The sequence below is a fragment of the Carassius carassius genome, chromosome 30 (assembly GCF_963082965.1).
Source record: "Carassius carassius chromosome 30, fCarCar2.1, whole genome shotgun sequence".
NCBI lineage: Eukaryota > Metazoa > Chordata > Actinopteri > Cypriniformes > Cyprinidae > Carassius > Carassius carassius.
In genome coordinates this window covers 3,694,358-3,716,229 of record NC_081784.1, presented here as the reverse complement: position 1 = coordinate 3,716,229, position 21,872 = coordinate 3,694,358, and the positions used below count along the sequence as shown (strand labels likewise).

Here is a 21,872-nt window from a genome sequence, read left to right as displayed (position 1 = left end):
TAAATGTTGATTTTGAGGTAACTTGATCTGTCTAATACTAAAACATTAGATTTATGTAGCTAATGAGAATCCCTGAAAATATCATACATTTCAAGACAACATTTCAACACTGCAACAAAAGGAAATGCATATACCCCTTATGCATTTACAGAAAAAAAAAACTTTCCTATACAGTAAGTTGTTCAGAATGTTCTCTCTTAATGACATGAAATTGCAAAAAATGCGATGTATTACTATATATATATATATATATATATATATATATATATATATATATATATATATATATATATATATATATATATATATATATATATATATATACATTTCAAAATGCTATTAAAAACCATAAAAAAGTAAATGTATGAAATATTAAATCTTATATGATCCAAGTAAAACCCAATATACTTTATTTTAGATGATGTAATTAACAATGAACTTCTTCAAAATAGTATTTTGTTTAAACATATATTACTTGTCCTTGCAGAATCTAAAAGCTCCACTTGGGAGGGCCAAAAAAGCCAAAAGCACCGCCAAAAATCTTGGTTGGCAAAGGATCGATACAGTACGCCTTAACATCAACAAATTGCTTTCCATAATCGGGAAGGAAAAGATTTATTGCAAAGAATGTGCAAAGTGGGCTCACACTGACAATCACACTCCAATCACTATGGAGTTTAATTTGTAATATATGCACTAACATTGCACCTACTGTACTAAAATAAATACATTACTCATTTGAAATACTTGAGAGGTTATGAAACGCCAAAAGTGGTTGAATAAACATACAAAACTGGTTAACCATTTTCTGAACTGGTTATTTAACATTTATTTAAAAAATATAATGTATTTGTTTCTAATCGCTTTTGCCTCATATAAATTCAATAACTAAAGGCTTTTTGCCACAGGTTTCATCATAAAAACGTAAATCACAACATATTTACCAAACTATTTTGACACAAATTATGTTTTTCAATCAAAAAATATATATCAATGGTCATACTCTGGGACCAAAAAAAAAAAAAAACCTTTTCACTCTATTGCTCTCTAAGTAGTGACAAAGATGCTAAACAGTTCACATGCCAAACTAAATTCACTTAATCCAACAGCAAATCAAAAGTAACACACACACACAGCGAACCCACTTGGATTTTATGAAAAGGCAACACGACAATCTGAAGAATACTGAATCTGAAGAAACCACAGATATGTGCCCAAACGCTTTGCACTGGTAAAACATTACTTCATTAGTCATCACCCCCAAACACACTATCACAGGCATCCATACCCGCAGATAAAAATCAAATCGGGGCATAAAATGCTGACATAAGTCTGTGGATTTGCCATCTCCCCCTCTCTGTGGGCGGCAGCACATTTCTTTACGTTTACAAATTACAGAGGGAGCAAGTCTGGAAGCCGCAGAGAGCATTCCTTCCGTACAGTGTCTCCTTGTGTTTCAGCTGCGGGTTTCTCTGCCTGAGAAAGCAGCATGGATGACCTGCAGTCAACTCTAAATCTCCCGTTTACACGCTTGAATTTCAGCCCCACATCATATCAGGTGTCCCTAATGACATCATCACAGTGTCATATCTAAAGCGCAATGGTCTTTGTGAAGCCGTCGTGATGTCATCTTTCGTTTTCATTGCATGCATCTAATACTTGAATTCATGTGAGGAAAAATAACATCAATGCACAATGCTCATATTAATAGAATATATATAAACACACTCACGGCACTGTTGACTGAAGCTTAGTTTACCGCCTTTTGTCAAATACAGTAAAGCTTGCGGTGAATGATTCACTCTTAGCTGTAATTTGTTTTATATTTTAAGTAAAGCGTGTCAGATCAAAGCATATTTTGCTGATGGATGAATCTGTATTGTTATTGTACTGAAATATTACAGATGATGCCATTCGCAGCATATATGGTTCTTTTCAAAGAATGTAAAACAAACAATTTTTCTGTATTTCTATCCAGAAGTGTTCCCTCTCTCACAGAGCACAAAATTAAAGCCATATTTGCTCACAAGAAGTGTCTAGGATGAATAAACTTTAAAAGTCTCCAAAAAACACATTACTCAGTTAAATATCGGATGGGTTCAGATGACAATGTTTGTCTATGATACAAGTCTTCTCAATTTCTCATGCACTATTTAAGTGAAGGTACAAACACAATTTGTGAATTTTTGCATGGTTTGATCATTTAAAACTTATTTATATTTATACTTTAAAATTGTAAGCTTGCTGTATTTTGCTGTTGTGTTACTTGCTGTTTCTTTGTAATGAATTATGAAATGTACTATTAACTTCTGAGTGAAAATTGTTCACAAATTATTGTTACAAATTATATACAGTGTATCTGTTTTACAATAAGTGTTTATAAACTTAAACTTAAACTCACAATCCGAGCAGCTGAGTCCTTAGCCATCTTCAAGAATCGGCTGAAAACACATCTCTTCCATCTTTATTTGACCCTCTAACTTTAACACACTATTGTAATTCTATTCTTTAAAAAAATCTACCTACCTTTCTAATCTTTTTGTATTCTATTTTCTTTTCATTTATTATGCAATTATATGTGTGTGTGTATGTGTATGTGAAAAGATCTCTAACACTAGCTTGCTCTATTCTTTTTTTATTCTATCGTTTTTTTTTATTTTTTATTATTATTTAAAATCCCATGCTACGTGTACTGTGATAACCTAACTGAGACTTGTTATAGCACTTATATATCATTGCTCTTTTTGTTGTTTTTGATTGCTTCCACTGTCCTCATCTGTAAGTCGCTTTGGATAAAAGCGTCTGCTACATGAATAATTGTAAATGTAAATGTAAATAAACTAAAAATGCTCTGATGCTGTCTTTTATGTGACATAACACTGAAAACGTATGATGTATCCTATCATCAAAGCAGTCTGTTTTCATGGAGCATGCTGTAAGTGTTTTACTGAGAAAGATCCGAGTTAATGTTTGCGGTAGAAAAGTACAAAGATTTATTATGCTGTAAGGAGTATTGAGACTCTGCAGCAAGAACTGTCTGAGTAAAATGCCTCCCTTGAGAAATAAATCAAATGCTGTTTTATGGAGATATGTGCAATTTCAATATCATTTCCTCTTTCAGTTGGATTTGGACTAACTTCATGGTGGTATAGTCATCCTCCTGGCCCTTAGAGGAGGCATGTGCATCAGCTGAAGCTTCTGAAACATCACTGGCATGAGACAGGAAACATCAGTAGAAAGTAAGTAAGTCTGATTTGCACACATTACACATGCTACACGATCTCCCTGGTGCATAACACAACAAGTCTTCATAGACATCAATTCAGTTGTGAGTTTAATAACATTTTGATTAATCAAGTTTGCACATGATCTGTAAATACAAAAACACCTGCAAGAACACTCACACCCCCACACACAGAGTGACTCACTACATCACTCTCACTCTGTGTCATATGCATTGATATCACATCTCTAATCTTCAGTAATTGCATGTTTAAGAAAAGTCTTTAGCAGTTAAACTCTAAAAAAGAGAAAAATAAAACCCCAGCAAATCCACAGTGAAGTGCAGCACAGAGCTTTATCACATTTAAGATACGCAGAGGAAGCATACATAGTTAAACACAGCTGTATAACCCATTTAATCATAACAGCAAAAGAGAAGGTTTAAAATGTGTAAACATTTACCAACATTATTGAATGTTAGGGGTAAAAATAAAATGAAATGAAGAAGAAAAAAATATCCCTTTAATAATACACCACACCAGTCACCAGCAGATATTACTGCGAAAAAACACACACACAAAAAACACATTTCACTGCTGTAATAAACAGCAGGGGTTTTTTCCTTACCAAAATGTACCTCTTTTAACTCATATTTAAAACATTTGCCATTCCCAACCCAAAAAGTCACTTTCTCAGACTCCTCCTGTCTGCTTTCAAAAAGTTCTTATGTAGTCAGATAATGTACAGCGTTTCATTAAAATGCTGATGCTGTTGATCAAGCACTTTTTGCCTCTGACCGTGGTTGTCGTATCATCGCCATTATCTTAAGCACACAGCCTTATGAAGAGGAATTTGTGTGTGCTTTGAGGGTTTCTTTATAACCCTGTTATTATCCAGTAATGGGTGATTCATCCAAAAAAAAAAAACATTTGCAATAATAATAATAAAAAAACCTTTTTCAAATTTAGTTTTATGATAAAACATTTATAACATATTCATACATGTATTTAGCTTTGATTTTAAAAGAAAACAGCGCATCCTTGTGGCGCGGCTGATACAGAAGAGCATACGCAGCATCTGGTGATGTGGAGAGACACAGAGGAGACTGTTGACAAAGGAATTGTTGAATAAAGTCGTTATTTTTGTTTTCTTCGCTTACAAGAAGTATTCTCGTCGCTTCATAATGTTACGGTTGAACGACTGATGGTAGATAGACTATTCTGACGATGTCTTTCATACTTTTCTGGACCTTGACATTGTAACTTACTTGTCAGTGTATGGGACAGCCTCCCGGTTTTCAACCAAAATATCTTAAATTATGTTCTGAAGATGAACAAAACTTTTACGGGTTTGGAATGTCACAGGGGTAAGTGATTAATGACAAAATTTTGAACACAGTGCCATAGTGTTTATGCATGGCATATTTTTAAACTATTTGTTGTCTCTCCACATTAAGCTTGGATAAAGAATTTAATATTTAAGATATTACACACACCACCTTTAAAACTCAAAAGATCTTTAAAAACATCTTAGGGGAGAGAAAAAAGTAGACAAAAAAAAAAACTCCCTTATTTCTAAATAATATACTCTCGTGGAGAAAATTCTGCTGGCACACAGTTCTATTATGTGGCTCTATTTTTACAGTCGAACAGCAGTAATCCACCACCACCGCTGGGAAGTCTGACCCTCTAGAAAGACTTCAAAGCCCTTGGAAAAGACCCTTGAGCACAGCATAGAGATTAGATTTTTTAGACTTGTTGGAACCATTTTGATGGAGTAAGCGAGAGATGAGTTTCACTGGGTACACGGTGGTCCCACCCTGGCAACAGATGGATGTACGGATGTCTTAATTAGGAAGACAGAGAGAAAGAGATCAGGGGTGACCTTGTGGTGGGGCTAAATTTACACTCCACCCCACTGGCTCCCAAAATAAGCCACGTCCCGCTTTCATAAATGCCCCTCGCCACAGCCGCCATAACTCAGGGCTTTCCCAAAACAAGAGTTCATGTGCCGGCAGCATTTGGAAGAGTGTCTGCCTGCCAGCAACCACTAGGGCTATCCACCAGCGTCTGCTTACCACATTTTACCCAGAATACAATGCCCCTTGGTGTTTGCAAGTGGTGGGACCTTTCTTAGCCGGAACACACAGACAGAGACAGAAAGACAGAGAAAAAGGGGGGGGGGGGGGCAAGAAAGACTAGATAGAATGATATAAATGATTGATAAATAGACAGATAGACAGACAGACAGACTTATAGACAGATAGACAGATAGATAGATAGTTAGATTTAAAAACGAGAGAGGAAAACAAAAGCTGTGCAAAAAAAGAAAAATGAAAGCATGATAAAGTGGTAGAAGAGAAACAGCAGAAATGGTGTGAGATATAGTGGGCCTTTCATGTGGTCTCATTCATTCCCACCTGCAACAAAAACCACGTTTATGTTTTATTTTGTTCAGACGAAGTGCTCCATCTCGCAAGTCTCTGAGAGAGAGCGGAGATATGCTGTATATGAAAGGAATGAGGAAATAAAAAATGTAGGTCGACATAAAACAGAGGAATTCATCAAAACAGCACACTTGTCAGAGCATGTGCACATGAACGCACGCAGTCACATGCATGATTATGTTGATGTAGATTTTCTGACTGCAACACACTAAGCTCTGTGGTGCATAATATGGTGCATAATACATCAAGATCATGGGTTCAGTTCCCAGGGAATGTATGAACTGATGCAATTTATACCTTCAAAAGTAAACTAAGTCACTTTGGGTACAAGCATCTACTTAGCGCATACAAATGTAAAAATGTATATGATTATACAATTAGTAACGTGCTGTCAAATTTTAATTTTTTGTCTTTGATTTGCCAATCAGGCCTTGAACAAAATCTCTGTCTGTATGGTATTTGACTTTGCTTTTAAGGCTGATGTCACTAAGCTCTCTTCTGGTGTGTTTGTAAACTCACAGTCACAGTGCTGGAAGGTGTTGTTCTGTGCTGTTATTTGAGCTAATCAATCCAAGAGCATGTAAAGTCTTTTCCATTGTGTTGATTAAAGGCAAAGCTCTAAAACGAACTCGTTAACAGACTCGCTGCATGTTTAATCATTCATAATGGGTTCGCCAAGTTTGACTTCCTATCAGTGGCCCTGCTGAGTGTTTTCGCACTGCTGAGCTAATTTTTGCTGCCAAACATGTTTATTTCCTAGGGAATAAATGTAAAAGTAATGAACCTTTAAAACATTACAACATTGCTAATCAAAATACCAACTCATAAATCATATACTGAAATTAAAAATTACTTGCCAGCTGGTCTGTGACCTCATTAGGAAACACAATGTGATAAATAAGGTAAAGATAAAGAGTGATTCAAATTAAAGACAAATACTGAATGTGTGCTAAAGAAAACCTGTTTTGAATAAATATTCCTTGCTTTAGTCACCAAATGACAATATGAATAATAGCTATAAAAGTAAATAATAATAATAATAATAAGGAAATAGTTCACAAAATTCAATTTATGAAACAATATTACAATAAATATAATATGGTATTTATAAAAATATAAGATGTATAAAAATCATATATTTGAGTAAATATTAAATAATATTTATAACATTATTGTAATATATATATATATATATATATATATATATATAGATAGATACACACACATATATATGCAAATTTTAAAATAATTTAACATTTTAAGAGCCATTTAATAGCCAATAAACATTTATTTCAGATCAAATTTCTCAGTGCACGTGAAATAAAGCAATTAAACCCTGCATAAGGCGGATTGTTCCTGTAGAATTTTGACATTAAAGTCACTTCCTAAATTTGGTTTTCACACTTTCAGAGAGACAACAGTAAAATGAAGCATGGAATGTCCAACAGGAAGTGACAGTGTGAACATTTGTCATGCAGTTTTCTAGATGGAGGGAAATCGCCAAGTCATCGCTGTGACATTGCGAGTCAGCAGCATGATGTCTGTCATCTGTCTGCAAAAATGAAAGAAAGTGTGAGATATTTTGCAACTTGTACAGTATGTATGTGTGTCTGTTATTGGAATGTCGTGAGAGTGATCCAGACAGCCTGATCAGAGTCCAGACACAGAAGGGCAGAGAAATGGGAAGAGAGAAAGCATGAGTGTGTGTGTGTGTGTGTCTGTCAGGGGGGAATCTCTGTCTGTTCGTCTGAGGCTTTTCCTCAGAAAAGGAACTGCTGCAATTCCATAAACACAAAGACACGTTCATTGTTTCACGTCTGTTCAAGCACACGTGTGCAACTGAAGATTACATTTTGCCAGACATTCTCAAATTAAAACTAAATCTAGTTCACTTGTGAAAGTAAAATGACTAACTCATCAGATGAATAAAAAGGCCACCTTCCTGAGTTCCCTATAGTTTATGAACTGTTCAAAGATACTAGATTACTATTTTAAAGCCCGCCCATCTAAAATGCACACTTTGTGCACAGTAGCTTGATAAAATTTAATGTTTGTGCTTGTGTATTTAGATAACAACTTCAAAGTAACAATGAAATCAAAACAGCCTGTGAACAGTGTAGAAACATTTTTTAATCAGAAATTGCTAGTAAATTTCACAAGCAATTACAAAGAACATACAAGGACATTTTGAAGTAGAAAAATTGAAACAGTATTTTCTTCTCAAACACAATCCAATAAACCATGTATTTATTTCAATAATGTATATTGATGGTTTTATTGTAGGTGACGTAAAAATGATTTTTAATTCAATGTGTTACTTGCACTGATCTATAATATAGAACTGGATTGCTCATGACATCATTAAAGTGAAGCCGCCGCGCCGCCATATTGGTAATCCCTAGTGTGCGAAAACGTTCCATTTAATTAATAGGAATTTGTATGATTTTAATGAGAAAACATCACCTAACAAGTCAGCGTTTATAAATATGAAGTATCTCTGTACATTATTACAATGCAAACACCCTAGGCATGTAAATGGTTATTTTTTAAATGTCGTGAATTTCCCCTACTTATTAAAAATCTACGTTCATTACAGTAGTGAGCATCATGAACACGATAAACATCAGACCGACACGACCTCAACATATATAACAAACTACAAACTGCTCATTCTGAAATCTGAATTTATTCAAAGAAATAACTGACTATATACAGTATGGATTTAAAGACATAAAGCTTTATTTCCCAGATAGTAAGTTAAGCTTATCATTTCATTATAGAGCAATATTAACAACATAATTGTATTATTCATTATAATATATTAAAATCCATTTCTGATACTAATACGTTCATGTTTAGTAACTCCTGAATAATTATGTTTATAAAGAAATAAGGTATATTTTGTGTATCTCATCAGTGCGCAGCAGACACACCCACCTGAACGATTTAAATATATCGCTTATCCTGCCCCAAAAGACCATAAACACTACAGATAACATCTGAAGTAAACTTTAATTTATTACACATAACATAAAAACGAGTCCCGTTTGACTGATTTGCATCAAATCGAGTTCTTTTAGGACAGCGATTTGAATGTAACTCAATGGTGCTCTCTGCTGGTAGGGATTAGTAAAATGGCGGATCAAACACTTCCGTTGGCTTCACTGTCTGTTGGCAGTTTAGAACCATAGACTTATATAGAACCACAGTTATAAAAAAATTCACCCCCCTCACAGTTGTCATGAAGGGCAAAATTAGCTATTTAGACCAAAATCATTTTTTGAACCAGGCTGTAAACATGTTTTTTCCTGCTGTAAAGTTGGGCATTTTAACATGGGGAGTCTATGGAACTGACTCCCTTTTGCAGCCAGCCTCAAGCGGCCAGTCGATGAATTGCAGTTTTAGTCACTTCCTTATTGGCCTCACGAGAGAGAGCGGGAGGTTGGCGCTCGTTTAGAACGCGATGATCCAGTCATATATATAGATCAGTGGTTACTTGCCATTTCTTTGTAATTGTTTGTTAAATTTACCTTTGATTTCTAGGTGAAAATTGTTTCTACACTTTTTTTTTTTTTACAAACCAATCAACATCTTTAAAATGAAATAAAGTCTTACAATTTCTCGATTAATATCCACTTTCATTGTAAGAAAAAGAGCAGCTTGGACATTCTGCCTAACATTTACTTTTTGTGATTCACGGAGGAAGAAAATAACAGATTTGGCTATTCAGATTAATCCTTTTATTAAATCTTATCTTCTATATGACATCGATGTTACACCAAATGTTTACCACAAATGCACTGAAATAAGCATCTGAAGTAATTATTTACTTCATGGACTCTGAGCTGTTTCTTTTCACAAAGACCAACCTGGAAATCTCTTATCACCCAACGCAAGTCAATAAACCACTTGTAAACAACTTTTTTCTGGGAAGATCTCCTTGGAATTAGTGAGCGAAAAAAACCCCAGAGAGAATCAAAAACTCATAACCTCAGGGCGACCATCATCTTATATCCTATCATTATCCTCATATTTTCAACACCATAATTAACTTTTTTTATTGCACTCTGGCAAATTAGGGAAAGAGAGCAAGAGAGAGGTTTTGAAGATGATTAAGGATTTTTGTCTCTGTGTGAGAGTTCTCATGGTAGTAGAGTCTCCATCGTGTATCAGTCTTGCACGCTTTCAGATGGATAATTGAGGCACTGATGACGCATCGGTCTGAGGTTTTAACGACAAATAAGATGATTGTGTGCAGACGCTTCAGGGCACAGTTTTAAAGAGGCAATGCAATCATTGCAAATTCAAATTTTCCATGTATTCCATTTATTCTTCACCAAAATTAGAAATGAGTTGCTTAAACCCTCAGACTCCTTAATTACTGCTGAATTGCTTTTAAGATGTTTAGCAATTTTGTGACAGTGGGCCTCTGAGGGTTAAAGTCCTAATGTGGAAATGTTCAAGTTACTCTGTGAAAACACTGTGTGAACTGGAGCTATAAATGCAGCACTAATGTTCTTAGTGGTTTTGCATCTTGGTGGGGCTGTAGCAATGACAGTTATAGGGTGTGTTTGCTTGAAATGCCAAATGTTTATTAGCTTCTCTGCACTTTCATTCAGGTGTTGGGTGAGGTCTGAAAGTGATTATCAGTGTTTAAGAGCAGGTGTCGAGCTGTGTGGTGAAAATAGGGATGACTAAACACTACAGTAAGACACAAATTAAACTACATAAGTTCAGAATGATGTTTTAATGACATACTGAAAAAGCAGCAGACATATAAGATCAAATTGACCAGATCCTTGTCTGTCCGTCTGATAAAATATCTGTGGTCTGTGGCTCTGAACGACTCAATCTGCTTCAAATTTTCTATTGCATGTTCTTATTTCAGTCAAATTATTATAATAGTTCAATCTTTAAACACATTAAAGCAGGACTGTATTAATATTCCTCAAATATTCTGGTTTTGGTTTGTTCGAAACCTCTAACCCTGTATAATTAACCATTGCTCCATTCAAATTTTGCAGTCTTTTTTTAATTATTAGTTTAAAAATCTCCCAATCTCCTAATTGGTCTACTTTCTTACAACTCTTACAATCTATTTAGAAGTTTTGGAAATCTCCTAATGATCCAGTTGGTCTTTTATCTTGTCTTTTGAATTGTGATGTTTTATCTTTCTTGCATATATTTAAAGTCGAAGTGTGGCTTGCACCACTAGTGGCACCAAATAGAATTGCGAAAAATTAGAATGAACAACATTCAGTTGCCATAATAATTCAAAGTTTTTCAATCATCCCATCTTCTATTAAATAGATAGTTTTGCCCAAAAACACACCACTCATTACCAGTCAAACGTTTAAACACACTTTGTTCAATTGTTACTCATAATCTTAATGCTTCTGCTTAATTGCATGAAATTTAATTTCTAGTTCTACTCTTTTAATACCATTTTAAAATAATCCTAGGGTGCATCTTTTGAAGCTGTTTGGGAGAACATCCAGTTAAAGCTTAGCTGGAATCTAGATACAAAGTAGAGTTTTTATTTATGTCACTACATCACTACATTGATCACTACATCATTCCCGTACTTTCATTTGTGTCATTAAATAGTGTTGAAAATTATTATACATCTTAAAAAAAAGTAGAAAACAGTCACATACAGAATGAGTAGTTGTGCCCAGACTTTTGACTTTTTGGTGCAGATGCTCCATTTGTGAAAATCTGTCATAATGCCAGCTAATTTTTGATGGTCTCACTAAAAGTAGGGCGTAAACCTTTTAGTTTCTTTCACTTCACAACGTTTTGACTTTAAAACATAACATAAATAACTGTACAGTATATATTACACCTCTCCTAAACAAGTTCACTCGGCACACAGATCTTTGCACTGTGTATTTTTACATGTACTGTAGATCTGCTACAGACCAATGGTCATCAGCTATTCTGGGATGGAACACTTATAATTCAGCACAAGTGTATGTCATATACTCCACCATTAAAAGTTTGGCGTCAGTAAGATTTTTTTGTTTAAAGAAATTAATATTTTTTTATTCAGCAAGGATTTATTAAATTGTATCAAAAGTGACCGTAAAGACATTTATATTACATTTATATTTATATACAAAAATTTATTTTTCAATAAATGCTTCCTATTCACCAAAGAATCCTGAGGGGGAAAAAAAATTCAAATTCAGTCGAAATGTTTCTTTAGCAGGAAATCAGCAAATTAGAATAATTTCGAATAAAGGATGATGTGACACTAAAGACTGGAGTAATGATGCTGAAAATTCAGCTTTGAATCACCGGAATAAATTAATTGATAAAATTTATTCAAATAGAAAACAGTTATTTTAAGTGGTAATAATATTTCACAAAATTACAGTTTTTACTGTACTTTTTAATAAAACAAATGCAGCCTTGGTGAGCATCATCGTTTTTTTTTCTTACATCTTATTGAAACCAAACTTTGAGAGTGTACACGTTTTTGCAAGCAAAATTCTAAATTATCCATAAAACATTTACATTTATTTAGTTTTCATACACTTCTGCCTGAAACTTACAAATGAATGAAAGTCACAAGCATATGAAATTAATCATAAGGAGAGAAAATGAGCAATACTGCAATAAAAAGTTACCAGTGGTGGAGAAAAAAAGTTTCATAAGCATGAAACAAAGTGTACTGTGGGACTGCAATCTCTCCTAATGGTCCATTACTCACTGGAACATGTGAGGTATAGAGATGTTAGATGCATTTATTTGAACATGCTCAAAGAATCAAACAGAAACTATTTTATGAGCATTTCCACTGAGCTTTCCAGTGCTGTGGATATTCTGGAAGTGTTCATCCTGCCTTCATGACGTCTGTTCCACTGCAGCAAGGGTCTCTCAAAAATAGCTTGTCTAGACATTCTAAATGACATTGACATCCCTCTACCTCCTCCAATCATGACAGATCGTTATGGAAGGACCACCAAACACCTCTTGTTCTTTAGACTCACTATGTGTTGTGGTAATGTATTTCGCATATACCCAGGAATGCTGCTGTCACACACAATCACACACCCTAGCGCTGAAAACACACACTAACTCTGGGTGAACCCAGTACACAGCTGCCACTGAATGGAGCAAACATACATGAAAAGCACTTTTGATGCACACGCAATGACCTTTTCAAGACCTAGTACTCTGGTTTACAAAAGAACACACTGGCTTTGTTCCATAACCTAGCATACAGTAGGTAGCATTTTAAGGCTCGAAACATACTAATATTCTTAATGGAAAATCTTCAAATCTTCACACTTGATTTTCTACATCATTGTAATTTATAAATCAACTTTAGTATGCAATCAGTGTTAATGTCATTAACAAAAACTATGAAGAAAATACCCATTGACAACCTTTTTTCCTTTACTAAGAGGCAAGACAAAGACGAGATAATTCCTACATCATTAAACACTAACGGTGACTGTATCAACATGCAATATTGTTGATTTAAGAAGGGAAGACTAAAAAACTAAAACTCTTTATATCCATAATCACACATTTTCTGCTCAGTGTTTTACTTTATCTTTGTAACTTGGCAACCATTCACACATACTCTCTCTTGTACTACAGAAAAAGAGCTGATGAGCTGAAAATATTGACAAACATGTAAGTTGGAGTTCAGCGATCTCCACTGACATATTCTTCTCAAACTAATGTGTAATACGGTCAGTCTGTGTTCCTTCAGATGGTCATTTGTGCTGTTTGCTGTGATTAAATCTGCCAAACCTTCTCAGTGAGGAACTGCAATAAATTCAAACATGGATGTGGTTGCTCAATAAGTGAAACCATTGTGCCCTCCAGGATCAACGTTCCCCACCCCTGATTTATATGATCATTTAATAAATCAGTAAACTAGATAAGGTAAAATAATCCATATGTATCAGTCAACATTCTCTTAATTTGTGCTTATAGCTCAAAGTGCCATAATTCTGATGAAGTTTCTCAAATAACAACAATCACAATCAGTATTCATTAATATTAAAATAATTGGGAGGATCGGTTTTTTAAGTTTTCATTGATTAAAATTAGGCTAAAATTCCCAGACTTTTAGTCAACTAAACCTGATCACAGTGTTGCTGCAATGTCGATATAGCCAACTGTCTACTACTTTCATGGTGGAAGAATAGTTGAACATAATTGTTAATAGCCAAATTCAGAGTAGCATACTACCATACTACTCATACTATTTCTGCCTTAACTTTAGAAAGCAGTAGTTTGCTAGTATGCTATTCTTAATACAATCTCAGTTTACACAGTAGCTCAGTACCTAAACACCAACATGTTAGGTTTAATGACAAGCGCACATTAAAGGATAGTTGAAAATAAATTAACATTTTGTAATAATTTACTCAACCTTATTAATTTATTTTCATGTCATTTTTTATTATATATATATATATATATATATATATATATATATATATATATATAGATAGAAAGGAAATCATACAGGTTTGGAATGACATTAGGATGACTAAATGATAGCAAGTAACATTTTCATTGAACTTTAATGTTCAAGTATGCATAGACACATTACAAAGTCGAAGACTTTCAAAAGATAAATATGCTGCTTTGTAAGATTATTATTATTATTATTATTATTATTATTATTATTATTATTTGTACTGCATTGCATGTGTTCTTAGTGGAGGAGGCAATCCAATAATCCATTGCCACATTCTCAGTAAAAAATATCCCAACCAAGTGTGAGACATTAATAAATATACTTCAATCGTTAATTTAAAACCATTTAATTTTATACAAAATTTAAATATTTCGACCCATATGGCTATGAACTGTTTATTTTCTTCATACCAAGTTCAACTGAGAGTCAAATCTATAAAGAAAGATTGATCAACTACACAAGAAAATCTCTTACTCATCACAGCAATTAAAAAGTCCTGACACAAGCTCTGATCGCTAGCTTCAGGACCGGTGACAAGAAATCCCTGCAAAACACTCCCCTTATACTCAGGACATTGCCCTGATTAACTCCAGTCCCAGAACAGAGCCTGCACTTTATAAATAGGAATTGTTCTGAGCTAAATTAGACACAGAAGCCAGACCCTCCACTCAGACCCTCATGCAGTTTTCATTATATTCTTCCCTGTCCAATATCCAGACCCCCAATATCTGGTTACAGATTTCAGTTCTTGTCTTGGATGCTGATATTTTTCAGGGGCCGAGGGTAATGGGCAGGAGCAGAAAGTCTTTGAATGTTCTCCAGCACAGTGAAATATCAATTTATAGGAGCACGAACCATGTGTTTATGAAATGAATAAACTCTGTGCAGTCATCTGAAGTTTTGTACGACCTGCATGCTGCATTGGTAAATCTGCGGGCTAAGCACTCAGTGTCCTCAAATTCTGCCATGAATGCTACAGAGCATAATGTGATAGATGTTTTCTGTAGCTCTAAGTATACCTTTGCTCGTGTGTTTTGTGAGGTCAGGTCAGTAGAATTCAACCAGAAGACTCAGTATTCCAGTTGCTCCTCTATGCATGTCTACGTAACAGTTTGCATGCCTTTTTCTAAGTGGAATTCAATTACTTTAGGTTAACCAACCTAAAAATGGAAATTCTGTCCTAAAATTACTCACCGGCATTTTGTTCCAAACCTGAATGACTTTTGATATATTTTTAGGTTGAAAGATGAGATTGATTGTAGTGTCTTTTCCACAGATAAAACAGAAAGTCATGCTGGTTTGGAATGACATGAGAGTGAGTAAATGATGACAGAATCTTTATTTTTTGGTGCTCCTTTCTCTTTAATTAGTTTGACTAAAAGTCTCGACTTTACCCTAACCCTAACCCTAACCCTAACACTAACCCTAACCCTAACCCTAACCTGATGCCCATTTTCCACAATTTGATATGATTCTTTAGGGTCTTAATGAATATCTGTAAAATAGTTTGGATAAAATTTCTTAATGGTAGTATAAAACAACACAGTTTTTACCGTCAAAAACAGCTATTTTCAGAGCAAGCCATTTCGTAGCAGTTTCCTTTAAATGCAAATTAACTTTCTGAACAAAATCAACAAAAACAGTGTAAACAACTGGCAACATATATATGTTTGACTGACAACAGTGCATGCTGGTAAGAGAGTGAATGGGCCTCAACCAAAGATTTTTTAGGTATTTTTGCTTTTTTTTTTTTCCAGGCCATTTGAACTCAAATACTGCATGGGTGCAGATGTGTTTGTTGGTGTGAACAATAGAAACAGAGAAAAACCTAAACAAAGCAAAACAAAACAAAAAAGAGCATATAGAAATAAACTACATTGAGATACATTACTGGTGTTTCTGAAAATAGCAAGTATGCAAATGGAAATAATCAAGCATAGAAACATATTTACTAGATCTGTAAGTCATTCTTTTCATTGCATGTTTAAAATGTAGGCCAATTTAATGTGAGTAGACTTTCTCTCTTATGTGTGTGAATGTGGTTTAGTGTTTGCATATGTTTTCATTTATGCATGTAAATGGCTTGTATAGATAAATTATAATAAATTTCTATATTGAGTGTGTGTGTGTGTGTGTGTGTGTGTGTCTGTCTGTGTTTTCGACTGCTGTTTCAGTGCAACAGGTGTGACCTCATTGTGGTTGCTGGTGAGCAGCAGAAGCAAGCAGAGTCTGCATCAGATTAACACGCAACACACACACCCCCTTTTGCCTCTTTCCTTCAATTTTCTTTCTCACACTCACTCTTTCTCATCTGTGTGAACCATTTTATGAGTCTCTTTCCATATCGTACAGTATTGTACATATGCGCTTCAAAAAATATATTTTATAAAAAAAAATTCTTATGTTTTCCAGTGAAATATCTAAACATACTTAAAAAATGAATAATTCTATTTAATAATGTGTACTTAATGTGCATAATAAATGTACTTAAATGACATTTGTTATTCTTTCCCCGCAGACAAATGTTCTCGTTTTATTCATAAACCTCAGTAAACTGTATGAGATTTATGTTTAAATCAAGGACAAAAACCTTCCAGTGGGGTACGAAAAAAAAAAAAAAAAAAAAAGATGGTCATTTACATGAATAATTGTCTAAATATTTTATGCAGTTTTGCTTCTCAAGTAAATATATCCAGTTTTAATGATGATTATATATTATGACTGGATAATAAGACTAGACACAATTACTGATTATTAAAACTACAATTTTATTTCTTAATTAGTTTTTTTGTTGTGAGCTGAAGACGTGTCATGACTGTTTTCATAAATTTACCTTTAAATTTGAGTTTGGAATTTTGAAGGACTTTTCTGAAGTTAATATACAGTAGTTGAGAATAAACTAAGGTCATGATTTAGACCTTAGATCAGAATAATAGAGCAAATACACTGCATAAATATGCATATATATCACACTTAGTTTAAATGTATTCAGGTCACTGATCAAAATAATCATTAAATATATTTATTAGATATGCTGTTAATCCTTATGAAAAGAAATGGAGCAAATGCACCAAAACGGAGAATGATTTTACACAACAAATTGTAAACAGGTTTTTTTGTTTTTGTACACAACAACGGATATCTGAAAAACTCAGATTAGAGAACTTAATGGCTTTCTGCTTTTAAATGATTCACTTTTGGTTTCATGTCCGAACAACTGAAAAGGGATATTACATATTCACAAATTATTTCCAATGGATATTAGAGATGCATTTTGGAATGTGAGAATACTAGTCAGCATCTGACTCTAAAAAAATAGTAGAAACAGAATTCATAGATCACTGATCATTGATTCAAGAAAGAAAGAGAGAAAGAAAGTCTATTACTGATGAAATCAAAATTGAGCATATTTACTTTCTTAATACATGTTATACCAGTTGTGACTGATTCATCAATGCACATTATTGCAGATTAAAAAAGTTTTGCCAAAAAATTTTTATAATGCAATTCAGTTCTGAAACTACATTATTTTCTTTATTATCACACATTTCTATGACTTCCCAACCTCTTCATTCCAGTCACCTGGCTCTATTATGATATGTAACACTCCAGTCCCCCCCACATTTTTTTAATCTGTATTATTTGGAAATTAATTAAACTGCAAAAGTAAAATGAATTGTTTGACTTTAAGCAGAACATGTTGACTTTAAGCAGAAACCAACTGGTTAAAAATATCCTGCAAACAGTAATGTACCTCTCTCACCCAGACTCTTATTCTGGCAACACTGCTACTAAAACAAACACACTTTTTAACACTTCTGTTCCTCTTCCCTGTGCTTCTTTTTCTTCCTTGTTTTTGAATGAAAGCACTTTGTTAAGACAAACTAAAACCCTCAGCTCATCCCACAGAGAGCATAACCACCACAGACATTAGGATACATTTTTCCTAAATTATTCTGATTAGTAATCAGCCAAGATTTTTCAATGACTGATGGTCTCTTCAACACTGAACATGCGGAATGAGAGTGGAACTGCATGCAGGGAGTTTACAGTAACATAGCAAATATAAAGCCCCACTAGCATTTAGCTACTGTTTACGACATCAGCATTCACTCTGTCCTATGCTGAGCTACTTAATTTTACTCACACAGATCCATCCCAGATCTGTAAATGTTGTAACTATATGTTATATTACATTATGTAATGTAATCTCAGAGTTCTGCTGATGCATGTAAACACAGACTCAACCGTACAATGTGAAGATCAATTCAGCAGCAATTACTCAAACTTCTAGACTTTCATGGATGCAGATGAATGGGATATGAATGGATCTGAAGTCATCTATTTGAGATGGACTGCAAAGAAGAAGAAAAACAATGCAGACAGGTCGTATATATTTTAGCTCTGCCGGCTGGGTGACATCACTTAAGACCGAAAGTATCACTTGTAATCTCTGCTTTACTTTGATCTTACAATTGTTTTCTGAAACAAATATATTTGACTCTTAATTCTGATTGGATGAGCTGCTTTTGAAAGCAATTGCAGGGAATGCATGAACTGATTAAATTAATACTTAATCTTGAATGCAATGCAAGCTGCACTTGATGAAAGCATCTGCCAAATGCATAAATGTAAGTATTAATATTATATATATATATATATATATATATATATATATATATATATATATATATATATTAATTTACAATAATTGCACATTGTAACGCATATGCATGTACACACTCGCACGCGCATACATATATATTCAAAATTAAATCAAATTCAACATGAGTGCAATTTGCAACCCTTTTTTTCTTATATAACATATTTCTAAGTAAGACTTTGTAAAATGTAGGACAGGTCATCAATTTAAACATTAGAAATCGACTAAATTGTGAAAACTGAGAATAATACATGACAATGACAGGTAATTGGAGGAGTTTGTGATGTCAGCCAAATAGGAAAGTCATTATGAAGTCAAACTTTTATATATCTAGTAATTGCAGTGATGCATCAAGAACAATCAGATCAGATACGTGCATTTAAGAGTAAATATCAGAGTAAATGTTGATCTCACGCTGACTTTAAATTCCATCTCGCCCTAAATGAGCACTTCAAAAGGGGAACGATTCTGCATTTTTTTTTAAATAAAATCGGACTCGATCCAAGGACAGGAAGCTCAACATTAACAATGCTAATGTTTCCATAGTGACAAATGGGCTCTTCTGAGGAGCTCAGGAGATGCAAATGCCAGTAAATCACTAATGTTGATTTGGGCTTGTACCCACACATATACACAGCGACCACAGAAAGGCCGAGAGTGCCCTGGCTCCAGAAGTTGACTGGTTTGTGAGTTCCAGTAAAGGTTGGTCTAGCTGGTTCCTCCCATGCGCCCTGCGCTGAGAGAGTGTTTATGGTCCTAATGCTTGCGGTGAGCAGGCCATTATGATCCAAACCCATCAGAACTGCTCCAAACAAACTGTGGCATAAAAAAAACATCTAACAGAAGACAAATGTGCAGGTAACTTATGCTCCAAGTTTGCAGAAGACAAATTTGTGCATTGAATACCCTGATCTAGGTTTCATAGTATCTATAGAAGGCCATAAAGGCTCAATGTCAAACTTATATTCATAAAATTATACAATGCTCTTTTGCATCAACAGACATTTAAAGCAGTCACTTTACAAAGGAAAACAAGCATAAACTGATAGCCAAGTTGCACTTTATAAAGTGTTAGATAATAGTTCTCAAGGGAGTTTGTAATCCATGCACAACACATCAAACGCAAGAATGCAATGTCACACATCCATAACTGCCAAACTGCCACAGACACACAGCAAACTAGAGCAGATACACTCTTGTGAGTGTTCAACTTCCAAAACTACGTCTGACAGCTTTCTGGTCACCACAATGGCGGAGGAGGAGGGAAGGGAATGCCACGACGGGTTACTTACCTCGCAGTAAACTGGGCGAGTAGCTGGAGAATGTGTCGAAGATGCTGTTTGAAGCCATGTGTCCCGCTCAGGAGGGAAAAGAACTGGCCTCTCAGCCACCTCACCGACTTCAGCCTGAGAGAATGACAGTCGGAGAAAGAGAAATAGAGAAACTACATAGACTGTCTGCAACCAAGAATTTAGGGTTTGAGAGTGCCACAGGAATCTTTCGCCACAATCCGACTAACAGAACAGCATATGTGCCGTGTGGTGAGAGCAAGCAAGAGAGAGCGAGAGAGAAAGAGAGAGAGAGAGAGAGAGAGAGAGAGAGAGAGAGAGAAAGAGAGAAAGACCAAGCCATTCTGAGTGATGGATTCACCTTTGACGATGGACACTTTTTTCTGTCTAGTCGTGGTTCTTGTAGTATCTACGTGGTTTTAACAAGGTAGTTAAAAGTTCAGGTGTCTGATGCTCTTGCAATGGTGATCTCCGTGGTAACGGCCTGTCAGTCGCATATCTGAGGTATCCGAGGTCACAGCTCCCGCGGTAGGGCTGCTGCACGGCAATCCAATGATCTGATTGGTGGACCTCAAGTCACATGACTCTCTCTCACTTGCATGCAGTGAAGTTCTCTTTTTTTCCCCAGTGTGTTTCACACCCATCTGATTGGCTGATGGGTGTTTTTTGAATGGTTTCTCAGAGGAAGATGGGACCTTCGAGAAGAGGGATCACTAAGTTTAGATGTGACACAAACTCTCAAGTGAAAGAAACTGTGGGATGTAAGAGGATTATTAGGGGGAAAAGACTGCTAATGTGTGTGTGTAAGTGTGTTTTTGGTGGTTTTGAGCCTGTTAAACCACCCTTCCACCCTCACTCACCACTTGATAGTGTCTCAATGTTAGCCTCATTTAAAACATCCATGACAGTCATTTCATTAGGCCTCCCACTAACTTTTTACCCTCATTTGTTCCCAATACTATGTGCTTTATAAAGTTGACATGGCTGTGGGCGGCCTACTTTTTAGTTCTGAAATATTAGTGGTATTTCACACCTTTCATGTATGGCCTGATTTCAGTGGCCCTGTTAAAAGCAAACATGTGTTTCTTTTTATCCACACAATTTAACTGTGCATGTCAATATGCATATGTGTGCATATGAAATTTGTCCCTAGAATAAATCTAACTTTTGATGCAGTTTTGATTCACCATATGAAGTGACACATAAGACAGCAAAAAAAAAAAACTAAGGTGTTCAGGATGGTTGCCAAGGTGTTGTTAGCTTTTTACTAAGGCTTTTATACAGTATACGGTTGCTGGGACATTGCTAGGTGGTTGCCCAGTTATTTTGGCTGGTTGCTAGGGCTTTACTACATCCGGTGTGTGTGTGTGTGGTGGGCAGTGTTGTGCATGAACGCGTTCAATGAACGACGTTCACTGAACGCGTTCATATTTCCTCCGAACGCTGAACTGAACGAATCACTTTTCATACAATGAACGTGAACGAGAGCGGCGCTCACTCTGGCAGGAATGAACAGAACACGCAGTTCACGTTCACGCTCATTTGAAAAGTCAGGTTTTACCAGGGCTTAATTTGAGCCGGAACATGTTCCGTCACCTCCGACATTGGATCCGGCACCTCCTGTGTCACTAAAATTAATTGCCTAAATGAAAAAAAAAAATACTGTTTGTGTAGTGTTCAATGTTTGTGAAACATGACTTGCGCGCTTGTTGTACTAGTTGAGATTCCTGTTAGCCTCGATCGTTTCACGCAGGGGAAAAATGTAAAAAAGACAGGAAAGTTTGCTTAACTTTTTCAAATACGCTG

At 35.1% G+C, this 21,872-nt stretch overlaps 1 protein-coding gene across 2 annotated transcripts in view; it reads right to left on the bottom strand.

Annotated features, from left to right (window-relative positions):
• Positions 1–20,563, bottom strand: part of LOC132110425 (runt-related transcription factor 3-like) — a 54,160-nt gene extending 33,597 nt beyond the window's left edge. Inside the window, exons 1-2 of one of the 2 annotated variants that reach the window (XM_059517015.1) lie at positions 20,428–20,563; positions 20,070–20,183 (exon numbers count right to left, since the gene is read on the bottom strand). In XM_059517015.1, the coding sequence (XP_059372998.1) occupies positions 20,070–20,127 (58 nt within the window). In that variant the 5' untranslated portion in view covers positions 20,128–20,183; positions 20,428–20,563. Of the gene's footprint in view, positions 1–20,069; positions 20,302–20,427 lie in introns of those variants that run through there. The other variant, XM_059517016.1, reaches the window with a different exon arrangement.
• Between the last annotated feature and the right edge of the window lie 1,309 nt (positions 20,564–21,872).